Genomic DNA, 27,020 nt, shown 5'->3' on the forward strand with positions numbered 1-27,020 from the left:
TACCCAGTATTGCAATTGCTGGGTCATAGGGTAGCTCTATTTTCAACTTTTTGAGGAACGTTCACACTCTTCTTCCAAAGTGGCTGCACCAACTTGCATTCCCACCAACAGTATAAGAGGGTTCCCCTCTCCGCATCTTCTCCAACATCTGTTGTTTCCTGCCTTGTCAGTTTTTGCCATTCTAACTGGTGTGAGGTGGTATCTCAGTGTGGTTTGGACTTGAATCTCCCTGATGGCTAATGATGATGAACATTTTTTCATGTGCCTGTTAGCCATTTGTAGGCCTTCACTGGGGAAGTGTCTGTTCATGTTCTGTTTTTCAAAAGGAGCACACATCTGCCATCGCGGACACAGGTGTCAGGGGACCATTTCACTACCAAGATGGCGGAGGACGCTAAGAGCGCCTGAACTGAGGCTGCTCTGAGCTAACACATTTCCCTCTTAAACTGCTCACACATCTCATAACGTGACCTCGTGGTTCCCATTATTGGATTATAAAATTGTTTTACTTCTCCCTGGCATAAAATAAGGCAGGTAAACAAATAAAAGAATAGTCAATTAAGATAAATACGGCAACGTCACAATTTACTGGCTAGAGACACATCATCCCAATGAGCCAAGCGTCGGGTAGAACAGCTCACGTCCAGTCCTGGGTACGACTGGACAGCTGATCCCGAGTATCAGAGCAGATGGTTGGCGATACCGTCCTTCATGGCACACTGGTTTGAACGGCATATGCTGTTTGGCTAATTCATGCTTTTTCTCAGGGCACTTGAGTACTGGAAAGGTTTAGTGTTGACTCCAGGGGTGAGACTCCAAGGCTCTTTCTTACTACTGCTGCTCCCAATTTCTGACACGTCTCCATATCTGAGATGCCTTTGTAGGGCGGGGGGGGGGGGGGGGCGGGGCGGCATCAGCAGCATTAGGGGCTTAATTCTCCAGGTAGTTGTAGTTGGTGCCTAATGTGACATCTGCACCATGGCCTGGAGGGAGGTCCCTACTGGTCTTTATGGCACTGATCCTGGGAGGGGTGGGGTAGAGAAGGGAGGCTCAGTGCATTCGGCTTCCTAGGAGTAGAAAGAAAGGAACAGAGGGAAGCTGAAGCTCTCAAAAGTCTGAGCAAGGGGTGGGGGTGGGAGAAGAAATGAGCAAGAAACCTCTCTTGAAGATACCATTTGGTTAAATAAATGGCAAAGCAACATATGGGCAGGAAAAGTGTACAGGGTCCTGAAAATCCCATTCTTGGAAAGTCCCCCTGTGCTCCGTGCTGAGTCTAATGCACTTCTGTTACACACACACACACACACACACACACACACACAACAAAACACCCCTAAGACCTATCTCCCCACCCACCCCTAGAAAGCACAGCAAACAACTCGTGTAGAATGGAGATCACACGAACAACACTATCCGTGAGAAAAGAATAAATGACCCACTTAGGGTAGGTCTGCGCAGCATTTCAAACCCCTGGGGTACCATTTCATGAACCAAAAGAACTAATTTACCAAATGGGTCCCCAGGGCCTGGAGGAACTACTGTTCTGGCCACCAAGGAGCGGTTCCTTCCGTCTCTCCCCATCAGTGCCTCTGGTCGAGAATGAAGGGCCTGGGGCTAGGAGGGATGCGGGAGGTCCCTTGGTGCACCAGGGCACACGGGGAAGAGACTGTTCATACATTGGCGTGAAGGGGGTTAAGGAAAAAAAGGCAGATGTGTTAGAATCAGACACACCCGGGCCTCACTCTGGTTTCTGCACCTGCTAGCTGGGGCCACGGGAGTGAGCCTGAGCTTGGGGCTTCTCCTGATCTGCAGAAAGGGGACCCTCACACCCGCCCTTAGTGTTGGGAAGACTCAGCCTTGGCTGGTGGAGATGAATGGGTGAGCGCAGAGGGGTCATGGTGACACCCGAAGGACGGGGGCCGCGCCCTCAGCCCTCGTCGCCCCCCACCGCCTCTCCAGGCCGTCCTGATGGTGTCTACATTGCTGATAACATCTACCGAGTTCTTCCAGGCCCCAGGCACCTGGCCAGATGCATCATGTGCCGTGGCTTATTTATTTCCTGAACACATCTGCGAAGTAGGTAGTCACATTGTCCCATTCTGTTCCTGGTGAAGTTGGAGCTCGAGGAAGTTAACTAACTCTGCTCGTGTCACAGAGTAAGTAAGTGGCAGGGCTGGGACTCGACCCCTCGCCTCACTAACTCCAGAGCCTGTGCCTGGACTGCACTCTCGAGCTCAGACAAGAGTGAGAGCATTGGTGACGTCCGTTAGCATCGTCCTGCCAGTGGGCTATGGGCAGGGAGCTTCCCTGAGACGAGGAATTGGAGCTGGAGACCCAAGGGCTGGAAGCCTTGACCGTGTTCTCTTTAGCCTTCTTGAAGGAGCCTCCCAGAGACTGCTGTGTGGTGCTGGAAAATACCACAGCGCCCGGCCCTTGCAGAGAGCCAAGACCCGAGATGGCAGGAGGTCTGGCAAGATACCTGGGGGTTGGGCCAGTTCTTTGGGGAGTACGGATGGTTTTCTGCAGGTGGACATGTTTGTCTCAGGCTTCTGTATTCTGCTTGGCCGGTATTATTTGTCCCCATCACATAGGTCAGGACAGAGCCGAGAGCCAAGAGCCCAGGCCATCGGGCACATCCCTTTGTAAGCCCTGCAGCACACCATGTAAGAAACACCAAAAACACAAGGAACATTCGAGAAGGAAAAAAATTACATTGCTATGAAGAAGTAGAGGCTTCAAGCCTGGATGTTTGTGTGTATGAGTAGGTGTATTTATACTTCTCTCGTCCATGCATGGGGGCATCTGAATTATAAGTGGTTATGGAAGGATTGTTTGGAGGTGGAGGATAACTGTGCTCTGTGCTGATTGTGTGTGTGTGTGTGTGTGTGTGTGTGTGTACAGATGCCTATACATACATTCTCACTTATAGTTCCAGGCTATTTCTCTAAACCCCACGGCCCTCTGCCCTGTTGTCCCCTCCCCGTGTCTTTCTTCTCTGTCCCTTCATTTCATGACTGTGGATATGAGGGTGACTAACGGCATCAGGAGAGCATTGCCAGGAAGGGACGACAGCTTCGCCGCTGGGGCTCCGGAACTGCACGCTCCCCTCGATGTCCACGGCTCTGTCCCCCTCCTGGTCTCGCCCAGAGGCCCAAGTTCCGAGTGCATCTGGCTGAGGGATGCTTTGCCCTTTTCCCCAGAGCACGTGCTAAAACCCGCTCAGCCCAAGTAAACTGCGTCAATGGACAAAAGATACAACTCCTAGATTGGCCGGGATTTGCATGTGACAATTTGAATAAACAGTGCATCCGTCTGCAGGGAAAGAGGGAGGGTGACTCCCTGGGGACTCTCGGAAGAACAGGACCGGCGGCAGCCAGAAGGGAGGGCCAGGGAACCCTTGCAGACATTCCCGAGGTCCATCGTGCACACGCACGCACAGTGCGCTCTGAGCACCGGCCCCGGCTGCCTGGGGCAGGGAGTCCCAAACTTCGCACGCCAACAGACACTCCTGGGAAGCTTGTTGCAGATGTAGATCCTGGCACCGCCTCAGAGATTCTGGTTTGTTGGTCTTGGGGCTAAGGATCGACATCTTAACAAAGCAATTAAGTAAAGGGAGGGTAGTGAGCAAGGGGAGGGGGTCCTCGATGAAGTCAGAGGCCAGGTTGCCCAAGCCCACGAGGTCGCTCTCAGATCTAGAGCTTAGGAAGTGCCCCTGCAGCAAAGGTCCAGTCTGACAGTCTCTGGTGCTGGGTACACATTAGTAGGATGATGGGTCATTTCCTGAATACTCTGCTTTTCATCCCTCCCAACTCCTTCCTGTCTCTGGCTCTGTGTTTCTCCGTCCACCAGTATACAACAGGAGTGCTGGGATAAATGACCCCGATGTTGCTTCTAGGAGCAGATAGCCTCATTTGGCTGCAGGGTGGGCCAAACACATACACTGGGTTTCCTGGGACAGTTCCGATTTATGTCACTGGTCCCAGCTTCATTATTCATAACACCCTCTTCCGCCCTCAAAAGTGTCCCAGTTTGGACATTAAATTATAAGGTCATTCTATTTATGGGAGAAGGGAGGTGCATAGGACATGGCTATCAGCAATGGGCTAGGCTCTCTGCCTTGGTTCTTCTTAGGAGTTCTCTTTTCTTTGAGCGAGGATGCTTTTGCAGACTTTCCAAAGTGCCCAGGTAAACGCTGAAGGGCACCCAATGCACATGGCGTATTCTGCTCAGGAATACGGGGCGCTCAGCGAATCCTGGCAGAGGCTGGTGAGTGCACAAGGACAACCAGTGCACTGCCTGAGCTGTGAATTGGGGGGGAAGAGGGCAACTGGGAACACTGGGAAATGGGAGCACATCCCTATGCAGCAAGCCCATTTCTGGCACGGTTCTTAATGTCAGTTGCCTGGGCTGTGAAGCTGGGGCCACGTTAAGAATATGCGCGGCCCCCATGCTCAGAGTCATGGATCCCAAGGAGAGAGGAGCCCTTCCCCCACTTTTATATGTGTCTCCCAATAAATGAGCTATAAAGTACATCAGCCTGCAGATGGGCAAAGTGGGCTTGCAATAGGGTGTTAGGTAAGGGGGCAGGACGTGGATTCTGTGACCATTTTGTTCCCCGAGATCACCTAGGGAGGGGCGGTGGCGGAAGTTGGGGGGTAGACTAGTAATCTTTTTGGCTTAAATCGAAGGGATGCTAGAGGGTAATTGATCCCAGGCCTTCTGTCTGAGATCTGGTCCTTTTGCATGTGGGTAAACATAAGGCGACACAGCTGGGAAAAGCCCCCCCCCCCCCTTTTCAGGTTAAGAAGCAATCTCTCAAATAGAAAAATCTTTAAAATCCTAGGAGGCACCCCAAGAGTTTCTAAAGTGAGTTTCTTGACATTTCAATGGTTGTATTATAAAGGGGGTTAAAGAAGAGGCAGAGAGCAACGAGAAGGAACTCAAGGAATGGGTGTTTGCTTTCTGTTTTCCTTGTTGGATTTTTTTGTTTTGTTTTGTTTTGACTTGATTTTACGATTCTGGTGGGTGGGAATAATCTCACCGAAGGGGAACATGAGTAACACTTGGTCATTTTGTTTACTGTACAGACACGTTCACACAAACTCATTTGCAGAGGGCTTACTACGGGCTAGGTAGCAAGGTTGCAAAGACAAATCATGCGTGAAAACTGGCCGCCCTCCTTCTCCCGGGCCGAAGCCGAAGCCCTCGGTGAGCTCTCCAGATAGAGCTGCTCCTGTTCGTTTCCTGGGAGAGTTTGTTCCCAGGACTCCCCTCCCCCCCACCCTTTTATTGCTATTTGCATCTGTGCTGACTTTTATTTTTATTGAGGTGAAATTCACATAACATCAAAGGAACCTTTTTTCTAAGAGTGGGAGGGGTAGAGGCAGAGGGAGAGAGAAAAAATCTTAAGCAGGCTCCACACCCAGCACAGAGCTGGACTCAATCTCACAACCCCGAGATTATGACCTGAGCTGAAATCAAGAGTCAGATGTTTAACTGACTGAGCCACCAGGGGCCCCTAAAACGCACCATTTTAAAGCAAATAATTCTACAGCCTTCAGTACCTTCACGATGTTGCACAACCACCTCCTCGACTTCCAAAACGTTTTATCACCCAGAAAGAAACCCAGTATCCATTAAGCAACCATTCCTCATTCTCCCCTCCCCCAGCCCCTGGCACCCACATCTGTCTGGATTTACATAGTCTGGCTATTCCACAGAAATGAAATCATGTTACCTTCTGTGTCTGGCTTCTTTCACTCAGCAGACTACTTCCGACCTTCACCGACACTGCAGCAATTGTTAATGCTTCATTCTTTTTCATGACCGAGTAATAGCCCATTGTATGGATATACCTCCATTTGTTTATCCAGTCATCTGAGGTTAGACATTTGGGTTGTTTCTACCTTCTGGCTATTGTGAATTGTGCTTCTGTGAACATTTGCCTACAACCTTTGGTTGGGGGTATCAGTTTTCAACTCTGTGGCTCTATACCCAGGAGTGTGACTGCTCAGCCATATGGTAATTCTGTGCAAAACTTTTTGAGGGACAACCAAACCGTTTTCCATACTGGCTGAACCATGACAGCCCCCACCTTTTGAAGACTCAACAGTTAGGTTCTCCCGTAAATTAACCAAAGGTCTTCAAAGAACTAAATCCTGATTTACAGATACACCAAGCAGCCTAAGTTCCTTGGTTGGTCCAGTGGGTCAGAATTCCTGCTAATGAGACTCAGGTCAGGGGTTCAGTCCCCAGCTGACCAGTTAGCTTGGTAGAACAGACAGTGAAAAATTGTGTCTGCATTCACACGTTCCACCAGTACTGCCTTGCCCTCTTACAAAAGCTTGTTAGTGGCCCCAGGGGGTTGGAGCAAGAATGGGTTTTTATGGTTCCAAATAAAAATCTAGCATCCACGGCACAGTGGGACTAATTGGAAATCAGATGACTGCTTACTTCCGGTCTTGGTTTCACCTGATTTCTGCGGGGCCCCTTGGGTCAATCGCTTAATCCCCCGCCCAGGGCTTCAGTTTCTTCCTCTCTCAGTTAGAATTCCTGATCCTCCTCCAAAGAGATGATAGTGCAGCCTAAGTACTTTGCACACAGTAGGCTTCCTACTTAGTAGATGCTGATAAATTTCAAGGGTGGGCACCCTCAGTCTGTGCCAGGGCTCCCGACCAGGTTCTGCAGTGGGCTCTGAGCTACTCTGCCGAGGTTGACTGAGCTCCGGTGGTGGTGGTGCACTATTGTCCTCAGGGTTACATTGGCTGTTTCAGATTGTCCTATTTGCATGGAATGAAGCTTGCTATGGTAACAAGGTCTGGTGGCTGGAATCCAGGGCCCCAGTGAAAAATGCAAAGCCTGTACTCTGGGAGAAAGAGGAGCTGGATAGGTTTATCAACCTTAAGGTCACCTCAGTTCTCCTTTGAAGAGGGAATGGGTAAACGGAGGCAGCAGGGCCTCCACACTCTCGCCCCTCCAGCAGGAGGAGAAAGAGAGACGCTCCTTGGATGCCTTCAGGTCTTCTCTCCTGGTCTTCTCCCTTTCGACCCCCAGTATTTAGCCCAGCCAGGGAGCTTAGGACCTGGCTAAGGCCAGCCTTCCACCTCGGGTGCACACGCGGGGTTTGGGTCTGTGGGGCAGCCAGAGCTCCAGTGGCCCGCCATGGGGCCCGGTAGAGAGCTCCTCCCGGGAGGGGCGCACAGTGCAGTTTGGGGCGGAGTGCTGGAGGGTGGTGGAGATGGACTGGGGGGAGAGTGAGAAGCACTCAGGGCACTAGCTCAGCTCCCCGCTCGCTGCACATTTCCTACCCGCATTTTAAGGAAGGCAAAGCTCCACTCCTGAGATCGAGCCAGCTGCCCCCTCCCCCCCCCCCCAGGAGCTCCATCCCGGCTCCCCTTCTGGGCCTCTTTGCCGAGCACCCCTCTCTCCCGAGCACCCACCCCCTTTCCCGGCCTGGCCCCGCGCGCGGGGAGCCTGCTAGCCGGGGCGGGGGCTGCCCCACCGCTTCTGGGAGGGGACCGAGGGCCCGCCGTGGAGCAGGCGCCCCCTACCTCTCGCCGGGGGCGCCACCTCGGCCCACTCGCGGCCGCCGCCCGCCGCCCCCGCCCCCCGGGGGGGTGTGTCCCCGAAGTGGGGGGTGCGGGAGGCGGAGGGTGCGCCCCGCTCCCGGGGTCGGGCCCCCTCCAGAGCGCGCGGCGAATGGTAGGCTCCAGTGAAAGAGTGCCGGGCGGCGCGCGGTGTCCTTCCCCGAGCCGCGCTCGGCGCCGGGGTCTCGGCGATCGCTGCTCCTCCTCCTCCTTCTCCTCCTCTTTCTCCTCCCCCCCCCCCCCACGCCGCCTCGCTACCGCCGCGGCTCCGGCTGGAGGCGCCGCTGTCATTCCTGCGCCGAAGGAGCCGGCGCTGCCGGTGCCTGGGGGTCGGGGCGCGGGGGAGCCGGGCCGCGGGGGACCCAACAGGTAGAGCCGGGGGTGCCCGGCCGCGCGCCCCCCGCGCATCATGCAGCTCTTTGTCACCTCTCTCGCCCCCAGGCCAAAATCCTGAGCATGATGGAAGACAATAAGCAGCTCGCGCTCCGCATCGATGGGGCGGTCCAGTCGGCCAGCCAGGAGGTGACCAACCTGCGAGCCGAACTCACGGCCACCAACCGGAGACTGGCGGAACTGAGCGGCGGCGGCGGCCCCGGCCCGGGCCCGGGAGCGGCGGCCAGCGCCTCGGCGGCGGCGGCGGACTCGGCGGCGGCGAACATGGAGAACCACCAGCACGGCGCGCAAGGTAGGGCTCCCCCGGCGCCAGGGGCGGAGGGGAGGCGAGCGAGCGGGACCCGGGCCGGAGGTGGCCGGGGACTCGGAGCCTCCACACCCCGGGCGAGATCGCCGCGCGCATTGTGGCTCGTAACCCTTTCCTCCCGGCGGTGGCCACTGCTGCACCGCGGCTGGGAGTTCCAGGCTGCTGTCATTAAGGAAAACCCCGGCGCAGTGTGCACGGGTTCACACGGTCACACCGGCCGCGGCCAGCGGGAGCCAGGCGCAGCCGGCGGCGCCCCTCCCGCGGCGGAAAGTGCCCTTTAGGTGGCACGCATCCCCGGCTCCGTGGGCAAACTTTTTGTGCCTGGGCCTTAGCCCCGACCCCCGGCAGGGGTGAATGCCACAGCTCCCCCCTCAGCCTCCCGCCCCGATTCCCGAGGGCGGCTTTTCTGGGGAAGACTGTCTCAGAGAGTGAGCTCCGGGCTCCGCTGCCTTGGTTGGGGTAGAGGATTGAACCGGCTTGCACTTTCTCTCCGAGGATGCTAAACCCCTTGTCTCGATTGCATCTGGACTTTATTTTCTCCCCCTTTGAGATCGCGCGGACAGCGGAATATATCGTTGCAACAGTAGTAGATGGTCTGCTCAGCAGGGAGTTTAAATTTCCAGCAACTATAAACACCGAGAGCACTTTCCAGGGGGAAATCTTAGACCTCAAAGGCTGAGTGATGGGCTGCTGGCGAAATGATGGTGGGTTACGGGGAGCCGCTGCTGGAAAGGACTCTTTGCACTTTGGGGGAGGGGGAAGACAGCTGGACCGTGTTGACATTGACAGTGATGCAGCCCTGAAACCCCTGGGAGGGGTAAAGGTGGAGGAAGCATCCAAAAATGTCCTGTTTGGTTTCTGTGAATTGAAAAGTCAAAGGGTAGACTGGCTTTTCAGTCTTTTTTTTTTTTTTTTTTTTTTTTTTCCGTTTTGGCCTCATTGCTCTTTAAGAAATGGTATCATTGATTATTAATATCATTCGATTAATTAACTGCTGAAGTCCCGAATCTGGCAGAGAAAAATGATCCAGTCTAGGGGGCCACTTGTATAAATATGTCACTTGATGAAGTATGAGGTACCAGTAGCTCAGCGATTCAGAGGAATTTTCTGGTTTTGTTGTTGTTTCAAGAGCTTCTCCTAAGTGTTGCGAGAGAGTGTCTGTGTTCGTGTTAATGTCTTCTCCCATCAGTTTCTTTTGCTCCTTACCTCCCTGGGGAAGGTGTGCTTTTCGTGGTGCGAGGTGTTAAAAAGCCTGTACGTTAGTTTTATGCAGAATTCCAAGTCATGTTGACTTGGTACTTTGGGGAGTTGGTCAGAAGTCTTAGGAATCAGGGTGGGAATTTGGGACCAAGGTAGCCATGATGTAATGGTGGGAAGGTGTTGTCAAGCTATTATTTGCTGCAGTTTTCAAGGTGAGGAGCTGGTTATTGTGTCATTTATCCCTTGCGCTGTCATTGTGTGTGGAAGTTACTCTACTGTGGCATCTGGAGGGGAAAAAAAGTGTGTGTGGGGGGGAGCCGGACTGCGTGGTGATGCTTTGTTCTTTATAGGTCCAGGTTCTTCCAACATTAAAGAAATCACTAAGAACTGGCATTTGGCTAAGAATCAAAAGCCATGCTAAGGAGCCCTGAACAGTGCTGGTTTATTTCCCACCGTCTGCCCCCTTTCCTCAGCCAAGGAAAAGTTAAGTGGCTTTCATTTGTGTCCCGGGTCCAGCTGCGGACTGAGCACGCTAAGGAGGCCAGTACAGCGCTGATCCTCTCAACCGACTTGGACATTGAGATACTTAGCTAATGGTCCAGTTGTTGTAGTGAAGCAACAGTGGGCGGTTTCCTTCTTCTCTTTTCCTACAAAAGTGCCCAAGGCTGTGGACATGACTTTTGGATCTCTTGATAGCCTTCAAAACTCCCGAGACCAGCATCTCCCTCACGCTCCTAGGAGTATGCCTGCCCGGGTTAGTAAGCCATCTGTTGGGTGGGGTGGGGGGGGTTGGATGAAGGATGGTCTTGATTATTCCCCTGGGTAGCCTTGTTATTTTTGGACACCTTTATCGGGGGAATTAGTGATTTTATAATCAGAGAAGAAAATGTTAAAGGTTTTAACTCAACTTCATTGTTGGCTACCTAGCCCTCTTAAATTGATGTGATTTCAAACCAAGGTGATGGTTGAAGAGAAAACAAGCCCCCCCAACCCATAATCCAGTAGAACATCATTTACTTTAACTCTACAGGAATACCCTAATTTAGTACTTTTTACATTAGTTGGCCTCTGCGAATATTTTCCGTTTTGTTTGTATTTTCTTGTTTTGGTTTTCTCTCATGACCTGTGGTAGCATTCTCGCCAGAACAGAAACCCTCTGTAGATGTGTTCTAGTGTTTTCTTCAGCTGGTGCTTTCCTATTCCTAAAGGAAACAAAGCATGGGGTTCTCCCAAGTTAATTCTAAAGCATGGTCTGTTGGTTTCCTCATGCTTCTTCGTAATACAAGTCAAGCTCGGTTCCTGGGGGTTAATGACCATCTTCCAAATGCGTCCTCTGTTTTAATTTTGTCTGTGTTAGAAGATTTAATGGCCCCGAGCCCTAGGACCGTTTGGTGCTATTGAGTTGTCCTTGTTCAAATCAAAGTTTTGAATGAAATGAGTAGCTTTCAAAATGCATCTGCAGAAGTCATATTTTACTAAAGGGCATTATGCAGATTAAATGAATGCTAATGTACTTTTAATAATATTAGCACAAATGGTTATGGGGAAGAGTCACTCTTGCTCTCCCTGCCAAGAACTTGTTAAATCTGTTTTCAAATTTGGGGTTAAAAAAAAATTTTTTTTAAATGAATTACACAAGCACATCAATTCACCGTGGGAGTTCTATTCCGGCCGTGGTACCTGACCCTAGGTAAGTCGAGGAGGAGAACTTGGGTTTTCCTAGAGAGTTAATGCAGTGTTTCATTTAAACAAAATATTAACTTGGTTGGTACCCTGTGTGAGCTGGCTTGGTTGCTATGTAACAGAGTCTAGAAAGTGAACTGGCTGAAAATCTGGGCTTTCGACACTTTGCAGGATCTTCTTTCGGAATCTGTGTTGAAAGAACACTTGGCAGCCGGCCCATCTCCTCTCTCCCTGCTTCGAGTGAGTTGGATAATCCCTAATGAGGATCCTGGCATCCCGTGCAGAGGGCATCCAGGCAGGGTGGCACATTTCACAGCTCCCAAGTTGCCTCTAGGGGTGAGGGGGTGGGAGGGCTCAAAACTGCCTTTGACAGGTGGACAGAAGGAGCCTCGGAAAGAACAGAGCCAAGCATTTGTTCCAATTTGTCTTGTTGTTGGTAGCCAGAGAACGGATTTGTTTAAAGTAACATTTCTAAGCTGTTTTCCTCGGCGTAACATCTCTGGAAAATGTGTTTAAAATGCTTGCTGTTCTTTGAGGGGAAAATATAGCAGTTTGTTTCCCTGAAAATGTTTTATCTGATGAATGACTAATATTAGATTCAATTGGTTGCTTTGCTATGCGTAGAATAAAACAATTAAGCTTCATTGTACGCGATTCAAGTAGGTGTTAACTGTATATACCATAAAATACTTGTGCCTCGTAGGATGTGTGCCTACTGCTATTAGTCTGTTGGGTTTTTATTTTTTAAGGAAGTAATTGTATTTATATGCCTATACAAGTGGGAGTGCTGATCGCATCTTTTTGGGGTGTTGAGGACCCGAAGCCTACTGCATGTGTTAGGACGGGGATGAAGAAAAGGGTCATTGTCCTATACTTTGGTCCCCTTCCATAAATAGATGCAAGCTTTATTTCTTTCTCCCTAGGTGCTAACATAGGCTGTTACTTCCGGTCTGACTGTTCGTATCTAGCATCACTACAACAGTGGAAATTCTGTGGTGAGGTATGAATTACCTCCGGACTGAATTGAATGTGTGAACAGTCTACAGAGATGCTATTACTGTTGCTTTGCAAAATAAGTTCTGTCTTTTGGCATCCCCTTCCCAATTCATCCTACCTGCGATCTTGTTTCCCCAAGTAGACTTTTATCTTTTTTTTTTTGGAGAAAGGATTTTCCAGTGGTAGAGAAGATGGAGCAAGATGGGGCGGAGTCTCAAAGGTCACCTTCTGTTAGCTTGTCCCCAGCTGACGGAGCTCGAGTCACGTCCGTCTTGGTTTTCCAGCTGTATCAATGGGCTGAAAGAGACGTGTGTCTGTTCCTAATCTGGTAGGCTGTCATGAGATGGGACTTCAGAGTTCTTCCCGAAAACCACCATGCATGGAGAGATTACTTACAGATCAGTACAGCATGGTTGAAATTAGTTATTGATTGGCTATTATTTACTGTCTTCCCATTGTCTTTGGAAAATGTCTGCGGAGGACCCCCGAAGTCAAGTTTCTGGCTCTGATTAATTCCATGCTTCCAACGTTTCAGGATTTATGGAAGCTTTTCAAAACTCCTTTGCTATTAACCAGAAGTCTAAGCCAATCTGATTTTTATAGTAGGAGCACGGTCCCATATCGTCCCAGGGTAAGACAAGGCATGTTCTCCCGATTCCTTTACGCCGCAGCTCCCCAAGACCGCTGGCACTTTTGAGGAATCCTGTAGGTCATCATTTGTGACTCACTGGCTGCCCGTGAACTTGTGGCAGATGGGCCTGGCAGGTGGGGTGTGCTGGTTGGAGTGTTGCCTGCTCACTGTGCAAATCATGTGGGGCCCAGAAGGTCAAGCTTAGGGTCCTGGCCATATTCATTGCCTATTTCACCTATATTTATTCCCAAGTTATATAGCTAAGGAAAGTGAAATCAACATCAATTCCCCAGTTCTTTTCAGATGTTTTCTTGGGTTGGTTTGTGTGAGGTTTAGTGCTTGGCTTTTTACCCCGTGCCATCCATCAGGCAAGAACGCTGAGGCCAGGGAATGGGTTTTTACAGGATCTTGTACATGAAATTAGTCTATACCATTTGGGGCTGGGTACCGGGGTCAGTAACACGTGGGATGTTAGGGTGTCACCAACAGCAGTCATCACCTTGTCTCCGTCACCTGAAATGCAGGCAGAGCCAGTGTAGGCAGGATCATTTAGGAAAAGACAGCTTCCCTGAAGCCAAGAGTGGGACCATCCATTGTGGCAGATTGTATCTGACATTTCACAGCACGTAAGAAACCTGCTGGCCCATGTCATCATCCTCAGGGTCCCCTGCCATCCCCAACTCTACTGTGAAGAAGCTGGAGAAAGGCCAGGCCAAGAGATCCCCATGCGGTTGGATGAGACCAGAACATTCTTGCTTGTTGGACGCAGCTCAGATCTAAGTGGTGGAGTCCAGGTTGTGCTCTGTGGGCATTCCTGCTTCGCCCTTGGAGTCCTGAGCTGCTAGAAACATGAAAGAAGCGGAACAGACTTTTAATGAGCTTGGCAAGAACAACTGTTTGGGCAGGTGGCTTCTGTGTGGTGGGGAATCATTGGTTCTCGATTTGTTTTGGTGTCTTTGTTAACTTGGCCTTGCCAGACCTTTGGATCAGACTTCTGAAAAGCTCCATCCCCTTCTCCCTCTGAAGAATTGAGACCCAAGCATGAAAGCTCATATGGGGCTGGTTAACAGGCTGTTCTGTGGGTAGGGCACCCCCAAGGCCTCTGTGCTCTCCTATGAGGTGCATTTGAGCCAGGAGGATGGAGGAGAGTGGGAGAAGGAGTCGCCTTGCCCAGCCCCCACCCCCACCATCTTCTATCAGAGTGAGCACTGGAGTAGCTCTGGGGGTGTCCTTCTAGTACCAGGACCGTCTCAGCCCTGCAGGTGGTTCGAAGTGATGTGACTCATGAAGAGTGAAGTGCCCTCTCGAGGAAGGTGGGTCCACAGCTAATATTTTACACTTGCCTTTGGTGCGGCATAATGGTTCTTGGAGCTCACCTCTTGAGTATATCAACCAAACGTTAGGCATTCTGGAACCATCATGACACCGTGTCATTCTTGCCTGGCGGAGACTTTAGCATAGGACTAAATGAATGGTCGTTTCAGTGCTTTTGTCAAACTTTTCAGTAAGTAAATATCAGGTGTCGTCCCAAGTGTTTCACACACATCATTGAATCCCATGCCCAATGAGTTGACAACTCTAACGTCCATTTTTCAAAAGAGGAAACTGGGACCGGGAGAGTTGAAGTCACATGACATTATAATGACTCCGATGGTGCTGATGACAGCAAGTTTTGATGTAGTCTCCACTTGGAGCCACGTAGACTGTTCCAAGAACCTTCCTGTATTAATGCTTTGAATTGATGCGTTCGGTCCTTGTAATGACTTACGAGCCAGGTACCATTCTGGTACCCATATCATATATAAGAAAACTAAGGCAAGGGAATGATGCGTTACTCCCACAAGGGCATTCTGCTGTTATTTGACCAAGCTCTGGCTCTGGAGCCCATGCTCTCGCTCATTCCCCTTTGATGCTGACGGTCGCTCGGTTGGTGGTGAAGGAGCCAGGAATCCAAACCCCCCAGGTCCCTCAGCTGCTTAAAACTGGGTTGTCTCCTAAGTCAGAAGCATCCTTTGATTTGATATGTCGAGAAGGTTGAGGGAGCTGTAGGCTTGTCTCTCTTCTCGAGTATTACTTCCCGAGGCTGCTTGTAATTTCTGAGTCCTTGTGATGAAATCATTGACTGAGAATGAGGGGAACACCGAAACCTGTCACTTGGGTGTGAAATTAGCTGACAAAGAGGGAACCAGATCCTGCTTGCAGGATCCACAACCCAGGGGTCACTTGTCACCAGTGAAAAGAACCATCTGATCCTGGGCTTGGGGCCTCCTGCTTCTGGACTTTACTTTCTCTGTCTTGGGAGGCATGAGTCCTGGCGATGCTGCAGTCTTGTGGTCTCCCTCTTCTGCAAACACCTGTGTCCTTCCCTTCGCCCGCTTCCCTCCCTGTGGTCTCAGGAGCCTGCAGTTGCCCAAGACCATGCCCAGCAAAGGACCTGTTAATACTTTACAGATACTTTTATACTTGAGTTTCCCAGCCTCGACAGCTTTGACATTTAGGGCAAGAGGATTCTTTGCTGGGGAGGGAGGCTGCTGTGTGTACTGTGGGATGTTCAGCAGCAGCCTTGTCCTCTGCCCACTAGATGCCAGTAGAACCCTCCACACCCCAGTTGTGGGGACCACAAACATCTACAGAAGTTGTCCCACGTCCACGGGGGACCAAAACGGTCGCCGGCTGAGAATAGCTTTTTATGTCAGGCAGTAGGGGAGACCAGGTTGTGAGTCTCGAATGATGGCTGTATGAGAGCAGAGTTTTGTCTATTTTCAGCTCCATTTATAGCACCTAAAACATTGCCTGGCACATAGCAAGGGCTCAATAAATAGTTGTTGAATGAATGACTGAACCCATGATCAATCACTAATTACAACGTGTGAAATTTGGTCTGCTTATTGCATTACATGTGGTATCAAGAAGAGCACTGATTTAGTAATCGAGGACTGGCATTGGGCATGTGCTTGCCATTTTCCTGGGGAGACAGTTGAGTCCCAGAAAGGAAGGTTGCGTGACTTGTCCAGGGTCACGGAACCAGCAAGTGGCAGAGCCAGGATCCAAGCAGAAGTGAATGTGACTCCGGGGAGTGCCCACTGGCTTGACCAGTGATGCTGTAGGGCTGTGCATAGTTTCTCCCGTTCCTGCCCAGGAACTCATTTTCATTCTAAAGCTGGCATTGTGGCAATTATAATTAGGATCTGCGTGTCAGACACTAAGTCATTCATCATAAATCCTCAGAGCCTCACTGTATGAAATATGCTTTGTCACCGTAGAAAGGACGGATCGGTGTCTGGCCAGAGGTAAGAGGGTGGACTAGTGGCTTAGCCATATTCAAATGTGAGAATCCCTCCCCACCACACCCCACTTTTTTTCTTAAACCAAACTGCTGGGCTTTGACTCTAGAGTGTCCTAGAGAGACCTTGAACTTCTCTCTTTTCTGGGAAAGGGATAGTGGACCCCTCTTAGCAGGGGTTTGACTCATTCTTAGGAAAAGGGTTGCTCCCGGATCAGAACTAGGGGGCTGGAAGCCCTTTTGAGATCATCCGAGAGTCGTAGGGACAGCAACACCTGGAGGTGATGAGCCCTGTCTGGCTTTCCCAGGCACTGAGGATGCACTTGCCGGAGGCTTTTCCGTCTCACTTCTGTATCGCAGCCCATGAAGTCATGCAATCACCTCCCTTCTACGGATGAAGAGGTTGAGGCTTAGAAAGGCTAGGTGGCTTTTCTAAGCTCTGCAAAGTGGTCATCTGCTGAACCAAACAGGGCATTGGAACCTGGTCTCAGCTGACCCTGGAGTCCACCTTGTCGGCTTCACCGCGGCAAGAACATGGCAATGCTGTGTCTGAAAGTGTAAAGTCATGCCAGTAGGATGGTTTTACCTTTTGCTTAAATCTTACCCCACCCACCTCCCCCCTTTTTCTTTCTCTCCTTCCTTTCTTCTTCCTCTCTCCTCTCGGTGTCCATCAGTCTGACAGATTGGACACATAGCTTTGGGGACCGCAGATTTAATAAGATACGGACTAAGTTCTCTTGGAGCTCATGGACTAGTAGGTATGACTGACATGGACATATAATTACATTTTCTAATAAAGGCCTACACAGATATAATGGCAAAATAGAGCAAGTGACAAATATAGACGCCTTCACAGATGTGCATGACGGCGGTGAGCGTGATAAAGCCATGCTGTGAGAATGCATCAATTTTGCTCCTAAAGGTTAAACTGACCATGAGAGATTATTAAAAAGTACGCGTTTTTTGGATAGATTGGGATTGGGCACTGCAGGGAATAGCTTTGGGCTGGGACCTGCTTCCACAAAGAGCACTCCTTACGGAGAAGGAAGATGTGGATGATGCAAGGCTTGGATCTTGATTAATAGCTTTCTTTTTCTCCAAAGAGAACAAGAAAATATATGAGTTTCAGTAGGTAGAGCCCTTCGTCTTTTAAAAGAAGCCCACTCTTTGTCTCAGTCTCCTGGCCAAGGCTGGGGCTCCTTGTCAGCTGTCACAAATGAATTAGTTCATTTTCTTTGATTAACGTGGACTTTTTTTGTGTCTTTGTTTAAAACCATTGAACGTGGTGTACTTGCTTTAATTCAGTAAGTACATCTTGGAACACGGTGGGATTTATGTCTCTCCCCCGACCTCCACCCCCAGTCTTGCCATTTGAAATTCCGTGCTCACCATTTCTTGATGATAGTTAGGTATGAAATTTGGAAACTTGATACTGACCCCGGAGAGTGCCGTCATGGTACCTTAGAGCATGACGAAGAATGGCTAGGGAGAACGGACCCGTGATCGTATGGATACTGATGATCTTTATTAATGTGTTCGTCAAGTAGATTGGTTTTCCTGTTCCTACAAGATTTACTCCATGAAGTCAGAAAAAAATGGGAATATTTGAAACCTCTTTAATTTTGAGAGTTAATAGAAAGGCCGTGCCTGGCTGCCATTTTGTGGAGGCTATTGGCCCGTTAGCTAGCAGATGTATCCGGTTGCTCTGTGTAATCTGATGTGGTGCCAGGCAGCCCTGCTGAGGCAAGGAGGTACATTTAAGTCTTAATGGAAGTCCTGTGGAGAAGGATCATGATTCCATGGTTGACTGTTCTACAGAGCAGGCCATTATCATTGGCCAATAGAGTAGAACCTCGTTAAAAGTTGGCTGGTCAACACATGGGTTGGTTCCACCATAGGATAACTCAGAACACACCCCCAACACCTTCAGTGTATCACCTTACCTCTAAACCAAAAGCCTGGTCTAGTATCCTCAGGCCACAAAGCCAATGCTGGGTCCCGCTTTCTGGGATTCCACTGCATTTATCCACTCTTCCTCTTTTCTTTGTACCCAGGAGGGCACCAGGGAATCTCTTAATTTTATCACTACCCAGATCTTCACTGTATAAAAAGACATTCACAGGCAAGGTCTCTATGGATTCTACCAACTGGCCCATATGACTGAATTGAGGTAGACACAACACTCTATTTCTTAAATAAGGAAACTGTGGCACAGTGATTTAGGCTAAGTTATTCAAGATTATTGAGCTGGTCATTGAATTAAATTCCCCCCGTCTGTCTCATGGCACAGCCTGGTTACGTGGTGACAGAAGAGGGCTGCCTATGGCTTATGATTAGGTGAGATCTGACCTTGCCTTGGCCACTCCCTCTTGGACCTGGGCTGCACTGTCCTAGAAGGCGTAGATGGTGACACTATCACCCCAAGCTTGTGTTGGCCTGCTCTGAGCCCCCAGGTCCACCCACGGTGAAGGGAGATTAAAGTTTTACAAATGACTTATCTTCTCAATGCCTATGCTTAGAGCATCTCTTCCAGCTTCCCTATCAAGCAGTTGGGGATCTAGAAGCCAGGGCAGGGCTGTATCAGGGACCTTCCTATCTTTGAATGAACTCTCCTTTGGAGCAAAAGATTTTGCACCCACCACCACAGTCATTTGGGATTTTTGAATATGGGAAGTACATCTGGTTAAAGGCCTATATGCTCTTAGTGTCTGGATATATGTATTCTCCAAGTGTTGGAGGCAGGATTTAGCCGCTTCCATAAATCTGCCTAATTTTGGTCTCCACGTCCCTTCTGGGAGACTCCATTAAACCTTTGGGGTCTCTTTCATTAGGGCCTTTGGGTTGATATACAACCAAAACGTGTTGGTTTAAACTCTCTACCTAACGTACTGATAATGTAGGTGCATGTTTTCGCTTCTGCTGTGGCCACAACTCTCTGAATAGTATGAGGACCTCCTGCTGCTCCAAGTTCTTGCCTAGACTTGAATCATCTACGGACCAAGGGGCAAGTGTGTGGCAGAAAACTCAGAGAAAATCAAAACAGGGTATTTTGCATCTTAGAGGAACGGAAGACGGTGTCAACTTGGAGGTCTCTGTATTGCAGCAGACAGGCCAGCTGATGCAACACTTGGGGTCCGATCTTGGTTTTAATTTCAGTGTGATAAGAAACATTCTGTATGGCTTCCCAAACCTCTGACAGCAACATAGCCATAATACACAATTGAACTGCATTTGAAGACATAAGGGACTCTAGAATAGCAGCAAGTATTTTTAAGGACCAAAGTGTTCAGGTGCTTTTGAGTTGTAGATTTGTATTAGGGTTAAACGTTTAAGATTCCCCCACTGCCAGTAGACATTGTAGCTGCTAGTTGCACGCATTCACGGAAACGTTTCCTGATTTGCTCTGGAGTTCACTTTCATAGCTGCTCTGTGGCTTGGATGATGGAGCTAGTGTAGGATGGGTCAGCTTTTTCTGCCAAGTGCCTGACAGCAAATATTTTAGGCTTTGGGGGGCATCGGGTTTGTGTCACAGCTCCTCAGCTCTGCTGTGGTAATGGGCACAGCAGCCATAGATGACAAGTAAAGGAGAGGGCGTGGCTGTGTTCCAATAAAACTTTACTTATAAAAACAGGCGGCCCTCCGGTTGTTAGTTTGTCAGTCCCTAAATTTGTAGTTCTCCTTCCTTTGCCTTCTGACCTGTTTACTTCTAGCACCTTCATGGTGCTCAGCATACAGGAGGAGATTAATAAATGGTGATTGAATGAGTAAGCTAGTGGATTAAATGTGAACAATAAAACCACTCGGTTAGTGTTAGAAGAGCAGAAATAAGAAGTTAGTCGCTAGGGGTGTAATGGCTAGCGGACAAGAGAAGGAGACATTTGTGTCGGAACCTCTGTGGTTTGAGGTGCCGTCACCTGTGTTTGGAGATCATTATTGACCTTAAAAGGTCAGTATATAGCAGATATGTGGGTTTAAGGGAGTGAGACAGAACCAATCCAGATCCTGGCGCTAGGACTTCTATGTGGGACCTTATGGCTCTTGGTGTCTACATCTAGAACGGGAGCCTGCTAACACCTCCTTTAGAGGGTGACTGGGATTCTTTCATGCAGAGTTTCTCAACCTTGGCACCTGGGCACCAACGACATTCTGGGCCAGAAGATTCTTGACTGTGGGGGTCTGTCTTGTGTACTGTCAAATGTTCAGCAGCATCCCTGGTCTCTTCTACTAGATGCTAGTGATGCTCCTATAGCGTGACAACCAAAAAAAGTCTTCAGGTGATGCCTGTGGTTTTTCCCTGGGGGAAATTACTCCCTGGGTGGGCACCACTGCTTTGATGGAATAACACATAGGGGGCCTGGCACAAAGCTCGGTAGACTCTGGAATTCAGTGGATAGATCTCTTCATTATTAATAACACATTGTATTATTGAAAGCTGAATTCTCCCACCTTTGAATGAAATTCCCTTTATTTCCCCAGCCGATTTTTGTCTCCCAGAGGCAAGAGTATTTATGTTCTACACCCCAGGTCTTTTTCCTGATATTTCTGTGTTGCCTAGAGGCCCTGCTCCTAAGAGGAGCTAAACTTCCCATGGTGTCCTTTGAGTGTGGTTTCCAGTTCTTCTCACACACATGTACCTTAGACTTGTATTTGAGGCTGTGGTCAGTATCCAGAAATAGCTCATTTAAGAAATCATCCAGATGTCTGCAACATGAGTGGACGAGGAGGTTTAAGAACTGAAAAGCTTAACTCTCAAAGGCTGGCAGGCTGGGGTAGGAGGTTATACTCAGAGGAAACAGGTAATGTACCCCAAACTAGCACCAACAAAACGATCTCTTCCCTACGGAGCATGCACACGCTTCTAACATTAGCCAGGGGCCAGTTTTCAGTGGTTTAAACTTCAGCCAACATGGCTGTTTCATACCATCAATTTTCTTCTGGATTTAATGATTTTGCTATCTGTATTCCCACTGCAACAGTGGTTCCCAGTTTTTATATATACCCTTGTTAATATTGGAGAGAGAGAGAGAGATTTTTCTGAATGGATGAGTTCTGGCCCCTAACATTAGCAGTTGTAATTTTTCAGTCTATTTCAAAAAAATACATACATGTGTAAGAGTACGGTGAATTCTGCAGCTTCTGCATCTGCATACACTTGGCAATGACGGTGCATCCGCGCAAGAGAAAGGATTCATTCTGTACACGTTAGAGACCTTAGAGCACGTTAGAGACCTTCAGACTTTCTCTAAGCTGCTCCCTCTGGTCACCCAGAGTCTCTGTGGCTCACAGGTCAGGGCCTGCTGCTACCAGATGCATCTGGACATGTACGTTCAGTCCTGTCTAGTGGCCCTCAGTATTGCCATGTGTGATAAGGTGCCTGAGAACTGCCTTGGAAAATTAGGGCTGCTGTTCCAGAACTCTGACTACTTCACCGATTTTAAAGGATCCTTCCTCTATACCTCAGTGTGACACAATCAGATTGATCTATGGGTTGGTCCCTTGACTTTAAGAAAAATCCTCCATCATGTAGGCAGACATTTCTCTAGTAACTTCCTGGCATGAATATTGGAAAGCACCAGTTATAGTCAGAATAGCAGAACTGGCCCTAAACTAGATTTCGGGCAATATGATTTGATTGGCCAACTGCCATTGCTAACTAGCGTCATCCTGCCCCATCTCCAGCTAACTCCTAAAACCCCTCAAGCATGTGATCCATCATATCATTTTCTCATTTATGCCAGTGCTGGATAATGGCCTCATCTCTCCAGAAGCATTCAGATTTATTAGAGAAGATGGCATTTACAAAATCATTTCACTGTTCCACGGCAAACACCCGACGCGGGTGTGCACTTTCTCGTTATAAACCCTACTTTTAACCGTGGTTTATAACCTGCGATTCAAGTCACCCGGAAGACCCAAGTCCACGGTTTTCATTTCTTTCTGTTTGTGTTTGGTTGATGTCTGGCTGGTGGACCACCTAGGACGTAGGAGCGAACATTAGAGAGGGGCAGAGGCAGCTCCGAGGCGGCCAACCTTGCGAAGGAAGAGAGCTGTCCGGCGGAACAGGGTCAGCACCGGAGCCTGGATGACCATCCGGCCGGGCGTGTTGACAAAGCAACTCCTGCCCTGGAGTCTGGAAGTTCAGGAGAAAAAAAATAAGAGCAAGTGTCGTCTGGCTGAGCAGAATCTTTTCTTTATTGTGTTTTCCATCCAGATTGGCCAACAGAGGAAATGTAGGTTTTCGTAGCCACTGTAGGCCATCATTTGGGTATAACCTAGTGGTACGATGAGACCCAGTAATTCCTAGAGAAGGGCCACACTGGCTTTGGCCGTAGTGACTTGTTTGCACCTACGGAGATGCCGACACGAGTTCAGTGTTCCAAGTGTAGGACAGAAATCTCTTGAGCCTGTTGCCTGGATGCCTACCCTGTTCTCAACACTTTTTAGCTGTGCGAGGTGGGCCAGTTGCCCTACAGTCTAGTTCTCACTTCCTCCCGGGCTTGATACTAGCCCCGACGTCCCGTGCTGTGGAAGACCACGGGACGAGTGTACACCAGCCGCTGGGTGTAGCACCAGGAACTTGCAACACCCTCTCCAAGAGTGTCGTAAAGGTCACAAATGGTGGCCATAAAGGTCGTACATGGGTCGTAAATGCGCATACCTGAGTAGCAGCCCAGCAGGTTCCCGGTGGGAGACCGAGTTCTTTTTCTTAATTCACCCAGTTAACATTTATTAAGCACGTTTTCTGATTGATGAGGCACGTGGTGGGTGCTAAGGTTACCGGGACAAGAAAGGTGCTCGCCTTCTGCTGGAAACCGGAGCGGGGAAAGAGCAGCAGGGGAAGGGCACCGTGAGGGATTCCAGAAGACTGATGGCAACCCTGACTTCACAACCGAGAGACTAAAGAGGAACAAAAAGGAAAGGGGGTGGCCCAGCCGCCACAGTGCCTTGCAGTGCCAGCTGTGTGCCCGTAGACATGGGCCCCGTCACTCCCACCTCCACCGGCCACCTCTGCTGAGAGGCGTCCCAGACAGTCGCTCAGGAGCTGGGACGTGGGGTGGGCCAAAGTCACTGCGTCGGGTGAGAAGTCTCCCATTTTTAAATTCCCACAACTTGTGAATTTTAACATCACTCAGCCAACAGGTTCACTTTAAAGAATGTCTTGGAGTAGCCTGGTTGTTTAATTTGGGGAATATCATCTTCCCTGAATTAAGCAGGACAACATAAGCCCGTGATTTTGCGATAGATGTGTGAGAGAGAGGGAGTCGGAAAGGGGTGGAGGGAACAGAGAACGCACCAGAGAAAAGCACTCATGTGGGCTTACGGAATCACAGAGTGTCTGTATTACGTTGGAAGGGACGTTGAAGACCATCTCATCCAGTTTTTATTTAGCAGCTGGGGAAACTGAGGCCAGAAAGCACCAGTGAGCTGACAGAGTCGGTATAGTGCTCTGAAGCAGAGCCCGGGCTAGAGTGGGGATGCTGGCCTCCCGGTCCAAGGTATGTCCCCCTGATCCAAGGCATGTCCGCCTGATACGCAGGTGTCCGCGTCCGTCCTTCATGCCTCATAAACGTGTCCTTTCTGTGCCCTCAAGGAACTTCCATTCTGAACTGGGCGGGCGGGAAACAGAAGAGCCTTCCAGGACAGGGTGGCGGTGTGGTCTTGTTCTCCAGTGAGCATAGAAGACGGTGGGGGGAGAGAAGAACCCACAAGCCAGATGCCCAAATTAAAACACTAAATTTTCTTGGAGTTGATGTGCTCTGAGCAATGTAAATAAAGGTGAAGGCTGGGCCACTCTGCTCATAAATCAGCCTCAGCCAAAGGCTCACTCAGAGTTCGTTCAGGTATTTCAGCTCTCATCACCCATCGCTCTTGGCATTTCCAAGATACAAGGGGGAGGTTCCGTTTGTCATCCTGATCGTCCTCCCCCGGGCTCTCTTGGAGCAGCGATCTCTGCGCTGCCTTTTGCATGAAATATTAAGCTCAGGGATAGAAGCGGGCGTTTCAGTGCAGGCGGGAGACACTTAGGAAGCTGGTTTTCTGCCCTCATGGTCTCATTTGCATTTATTTTGCTCCTGATCATTCGTAATATAGTGGTGGGTGCCTGTCAAATAGCTATTCGCTCTTCAGCCGGCTCCTGAGGGGGCTGTCTGGGCTGTCTGTTGCAGGTTCGGCGGATAAATAGCATGGCCCGTACTTTGGGCCATTCGGTGGTGTCAGGAGTCACTGAGGACGTTGGAGCTTCCCGTTGTGTTTCTGTCCCGTCTCTCAGGGACCCTACAAGACAACACCCTCTGTTGTGTGACCACCTTCCTTTAACTGAAGCTGGATTCCTAGACTTAGTGGCCGGTTCCCCCGCTCCTGGCATGTCGTCTTGTCAAGTCCTATGACAGATGTTTTCTTAGCTGCATAGTGGGGCTGATTATGGTTTACACCTTATAGGGTTTTTACAAGGATTAGATTAATGCTGAGTTAATATACAGGAAACCCTGTGCTAAGTGCTTTATATATGTATGCTGAACATTCAATAATATTCAGCTGTGAGTATTTAAGACTCGGGGTCAGAGTGTCCTATGAAAGACCTCTAGTGCTGAATGAAGAGTGACTTGGGATTGGTAAGAGAATCGTTGAAGGAGAAGCTACTTTAAGTTGCAATCTGGGTTTCTCAAATACAAATCCCAGAGTGTTTGAAGGCTTAATGTCCTCATTTATTTTGTGGTTTGATCTGTAGGGTTCCCCATTTGGTGCTGGCAGAAGGGACTCACTGGGCGTCCCACTGTTGTCTGCACTTACCTTAAATATGCCCAAGCAAAGTCTTATCTCCGACAGCTCATGCATCATCCTCCCTGGGAGAGGGAGCCCCACTGACTCGTGGGCAGACCCTCCGTTAATTTCTGGATTATTTTCTTCTCAATTATTTATAGCTTGTCTGCTGATGCTTCCAGCTCTCGTTGTGAGGCAAAGAAAGGCCTTGAATGTGGAGAGGGGGCAGCTGAGTCCAGCACTGGCCTCACTCTCTGGGCAGTTTTGTTTGGGCCACGTGAGGGGGTTTGTAAGAAGTGCAGCCCGTCTCCATAGAAAGACGCTGGAATATTGCTCCGTCGTGTCTTAGTGGTGAGCGAGGACCCAGCGGGGGAAGTTCATGACCTCCTTCTGCCTCCAGCTGGTTGCATGACTGGACGAATCACTTTCGTGGTTTCCCATAAAGAAAATGAGAGGAACTGAGTAGATGGCTCGTAACGTCATTCAGCGTATGGTTCTCTGGCGTCTGCTCTAGGGCAGGCCCCGTGCTGGGCTTGGGGGAGCTCATAAGCTACTGGGGTAGAGGGAGGATGATGGTGACGGTGAGGATCCTAATGACACGGACATTGGCTGTGTGCTTGGGAGGGACAAGGTGCCATTCTAAAAGCTGTGTGTGTGATTCTGTGTTTAATCCTCACATCACTTATTTTTAGCCTAATTTTTTACAAAATAGGCAACGGAGGCACCAGGTGGCTAAGTAATTTGTCCCAAGTTCACACAGCAGGTAGAGTTGAGAGTCAAACCACAGCCCAATGACCCCAAAGCCTGTGTTTGTAACCAGCACAGGCTCCTCTGTCGTGTGGGAGGGTATACCTATAATACGCTATGACAAGTACTCTGATGGTACCTGCGAGGCCAAGCCAAGGCGAGGGGCTCAGCGAGAGCCTCCAGAGGACATTGTGCTCGAGTTGAGTCTTGGAGGACAAGTGGATGTTCTTCAGGCAAAGAGAAGTGCGGGAGGGGGCTCTGGGCTGGGCTCGCTACAGGTAGACAGCAGAACGGTGCAGGGTGCCACGGGCCTTACAGGGGAAGGGCTAGTGTATGCGTTGGGCTCCCGGTCTGGGTGTGATTAGGAGAGTGGCGGCCACTCTGGGAGTGATTAGGAGAGAGGGAGAGCAGGTGGAGAGGACACATTTGGAAGTTTCTTGAAAATGAACCAGAAATAGGGATTTGACCCCATGTACAATGAAAGAGGCATTGAATCATTTTTTTTTTTACTGTAGTAAAAATACACGCAACATTAAATTTACCAATTTAACCATTTACCATTTGTTAAACTTTAAATTTTACCAAAATGTACCATGTACCATTTTAAGGTGTACAATCCAGTTGCATTAGTGACATTCATAATGCGTGCAACCTCTGCCACCATCGAGTTCCAGAACTTTTTAAAAACCTTGAACCCAAACCCTGTACCCATTAAGTAGGCTCTCATCACCTCCGTTACCTAGTTCCTGACAATCGCTCATGGACTTTCTGTCCCTGTGGATTTACTTATTTTGGACATTTCATCTAAGTGGAATCATACAATATGTGACCTTTGGTATCAGGCGTCGTGCTTTCAGGGTTCATCCATGTTCTAGCAAGTGTCAGTCCTTCGTTCCTTTCCATGACCAAGTAACACTCCTTCTTCACATGTATGTGTCACGTTTCATTTATCCATTCAGGATTCGATGAACCTGTGAGTTGTTTCTACCTTTGGGCTATTGTGAATAGTGGCACTGAATCATTCTAAGTTAAGTTTTGGCCTCGGCTCAGCTCCGCAGACCAGTTTACTGTAACCCTAACCCTCAGACCAATTTACTGTAACCCTAACCCCATTAAGCGTCAGTTTACCCATTTGTAGAATCGGGGGATCTGTGTAGCTATGTGCATGTTTGTATGTGTGTGTATGCTGCCTACAAGAGTGGGCCCTCTGCTTCTCCCTAAATTATAAGCATGAGGGAAATATCACGTAATTTGGAAATGGTTTGAAACTCTGAAAATTCTATTTAAAACCAAAGCAAAAGTTTCCTGAGATGTAAAAATGGGGCACCCGCTTCTGAAAGTTCTCAAGGTTATCGAACGTGTCCCTTTATAAAGGCACTCATAACAGTGCCCCGCAGATTGGAAGCCCCCAGTGACCACTGGTCATGATCATGA

At 49.3% G+C, this 27,020-nt stretch overlaps 1 protein-coding gene across 4 annotated transcripts in view; it reads left to right on the forward strand.

Moving 5' to 3' along the window:
- Positions 1 to 27,020, forward strand: part of KAZN (kazrin, periplakin interacting protein) — a 1,030,689-nt gene that overhangs the window by 590,606 nt on the left and 413,063 nt on the right. For all 4 annotated transcript variants that reach the window (XR_009344966.1, XM_059134942.1, XM_059134941.1 and 1 more), the window contains exon 3: positions 8,028 to 8,271. Coding sequence is in view for 3 of the 4 variants with exons in the window: in XM_059134942.1 (XP_058990925.1) it covers positions 8,028 to 8,271 (244 nt within the window). In the remaining variant the exon portion in view is untranslated. The remainder of the gene's footprint in view (positions 1 to 8,027; positions 8,272 to 27,020) is intronic.

Source organism: Mustela lutreola, chromosome 10, assembly GCF_030435805.1.
Source record: "Mustela lutreola isolate mMusLut2 chromosome 10, mMusLut2.pri, whole genome shotgun sequence".
Classification (NCBI taxonomy): Eukaryota; Metazoa; Chordata; class Mammalia; order Carnivora; family Mustelidae; genus Mustela; species Mustela lutreola.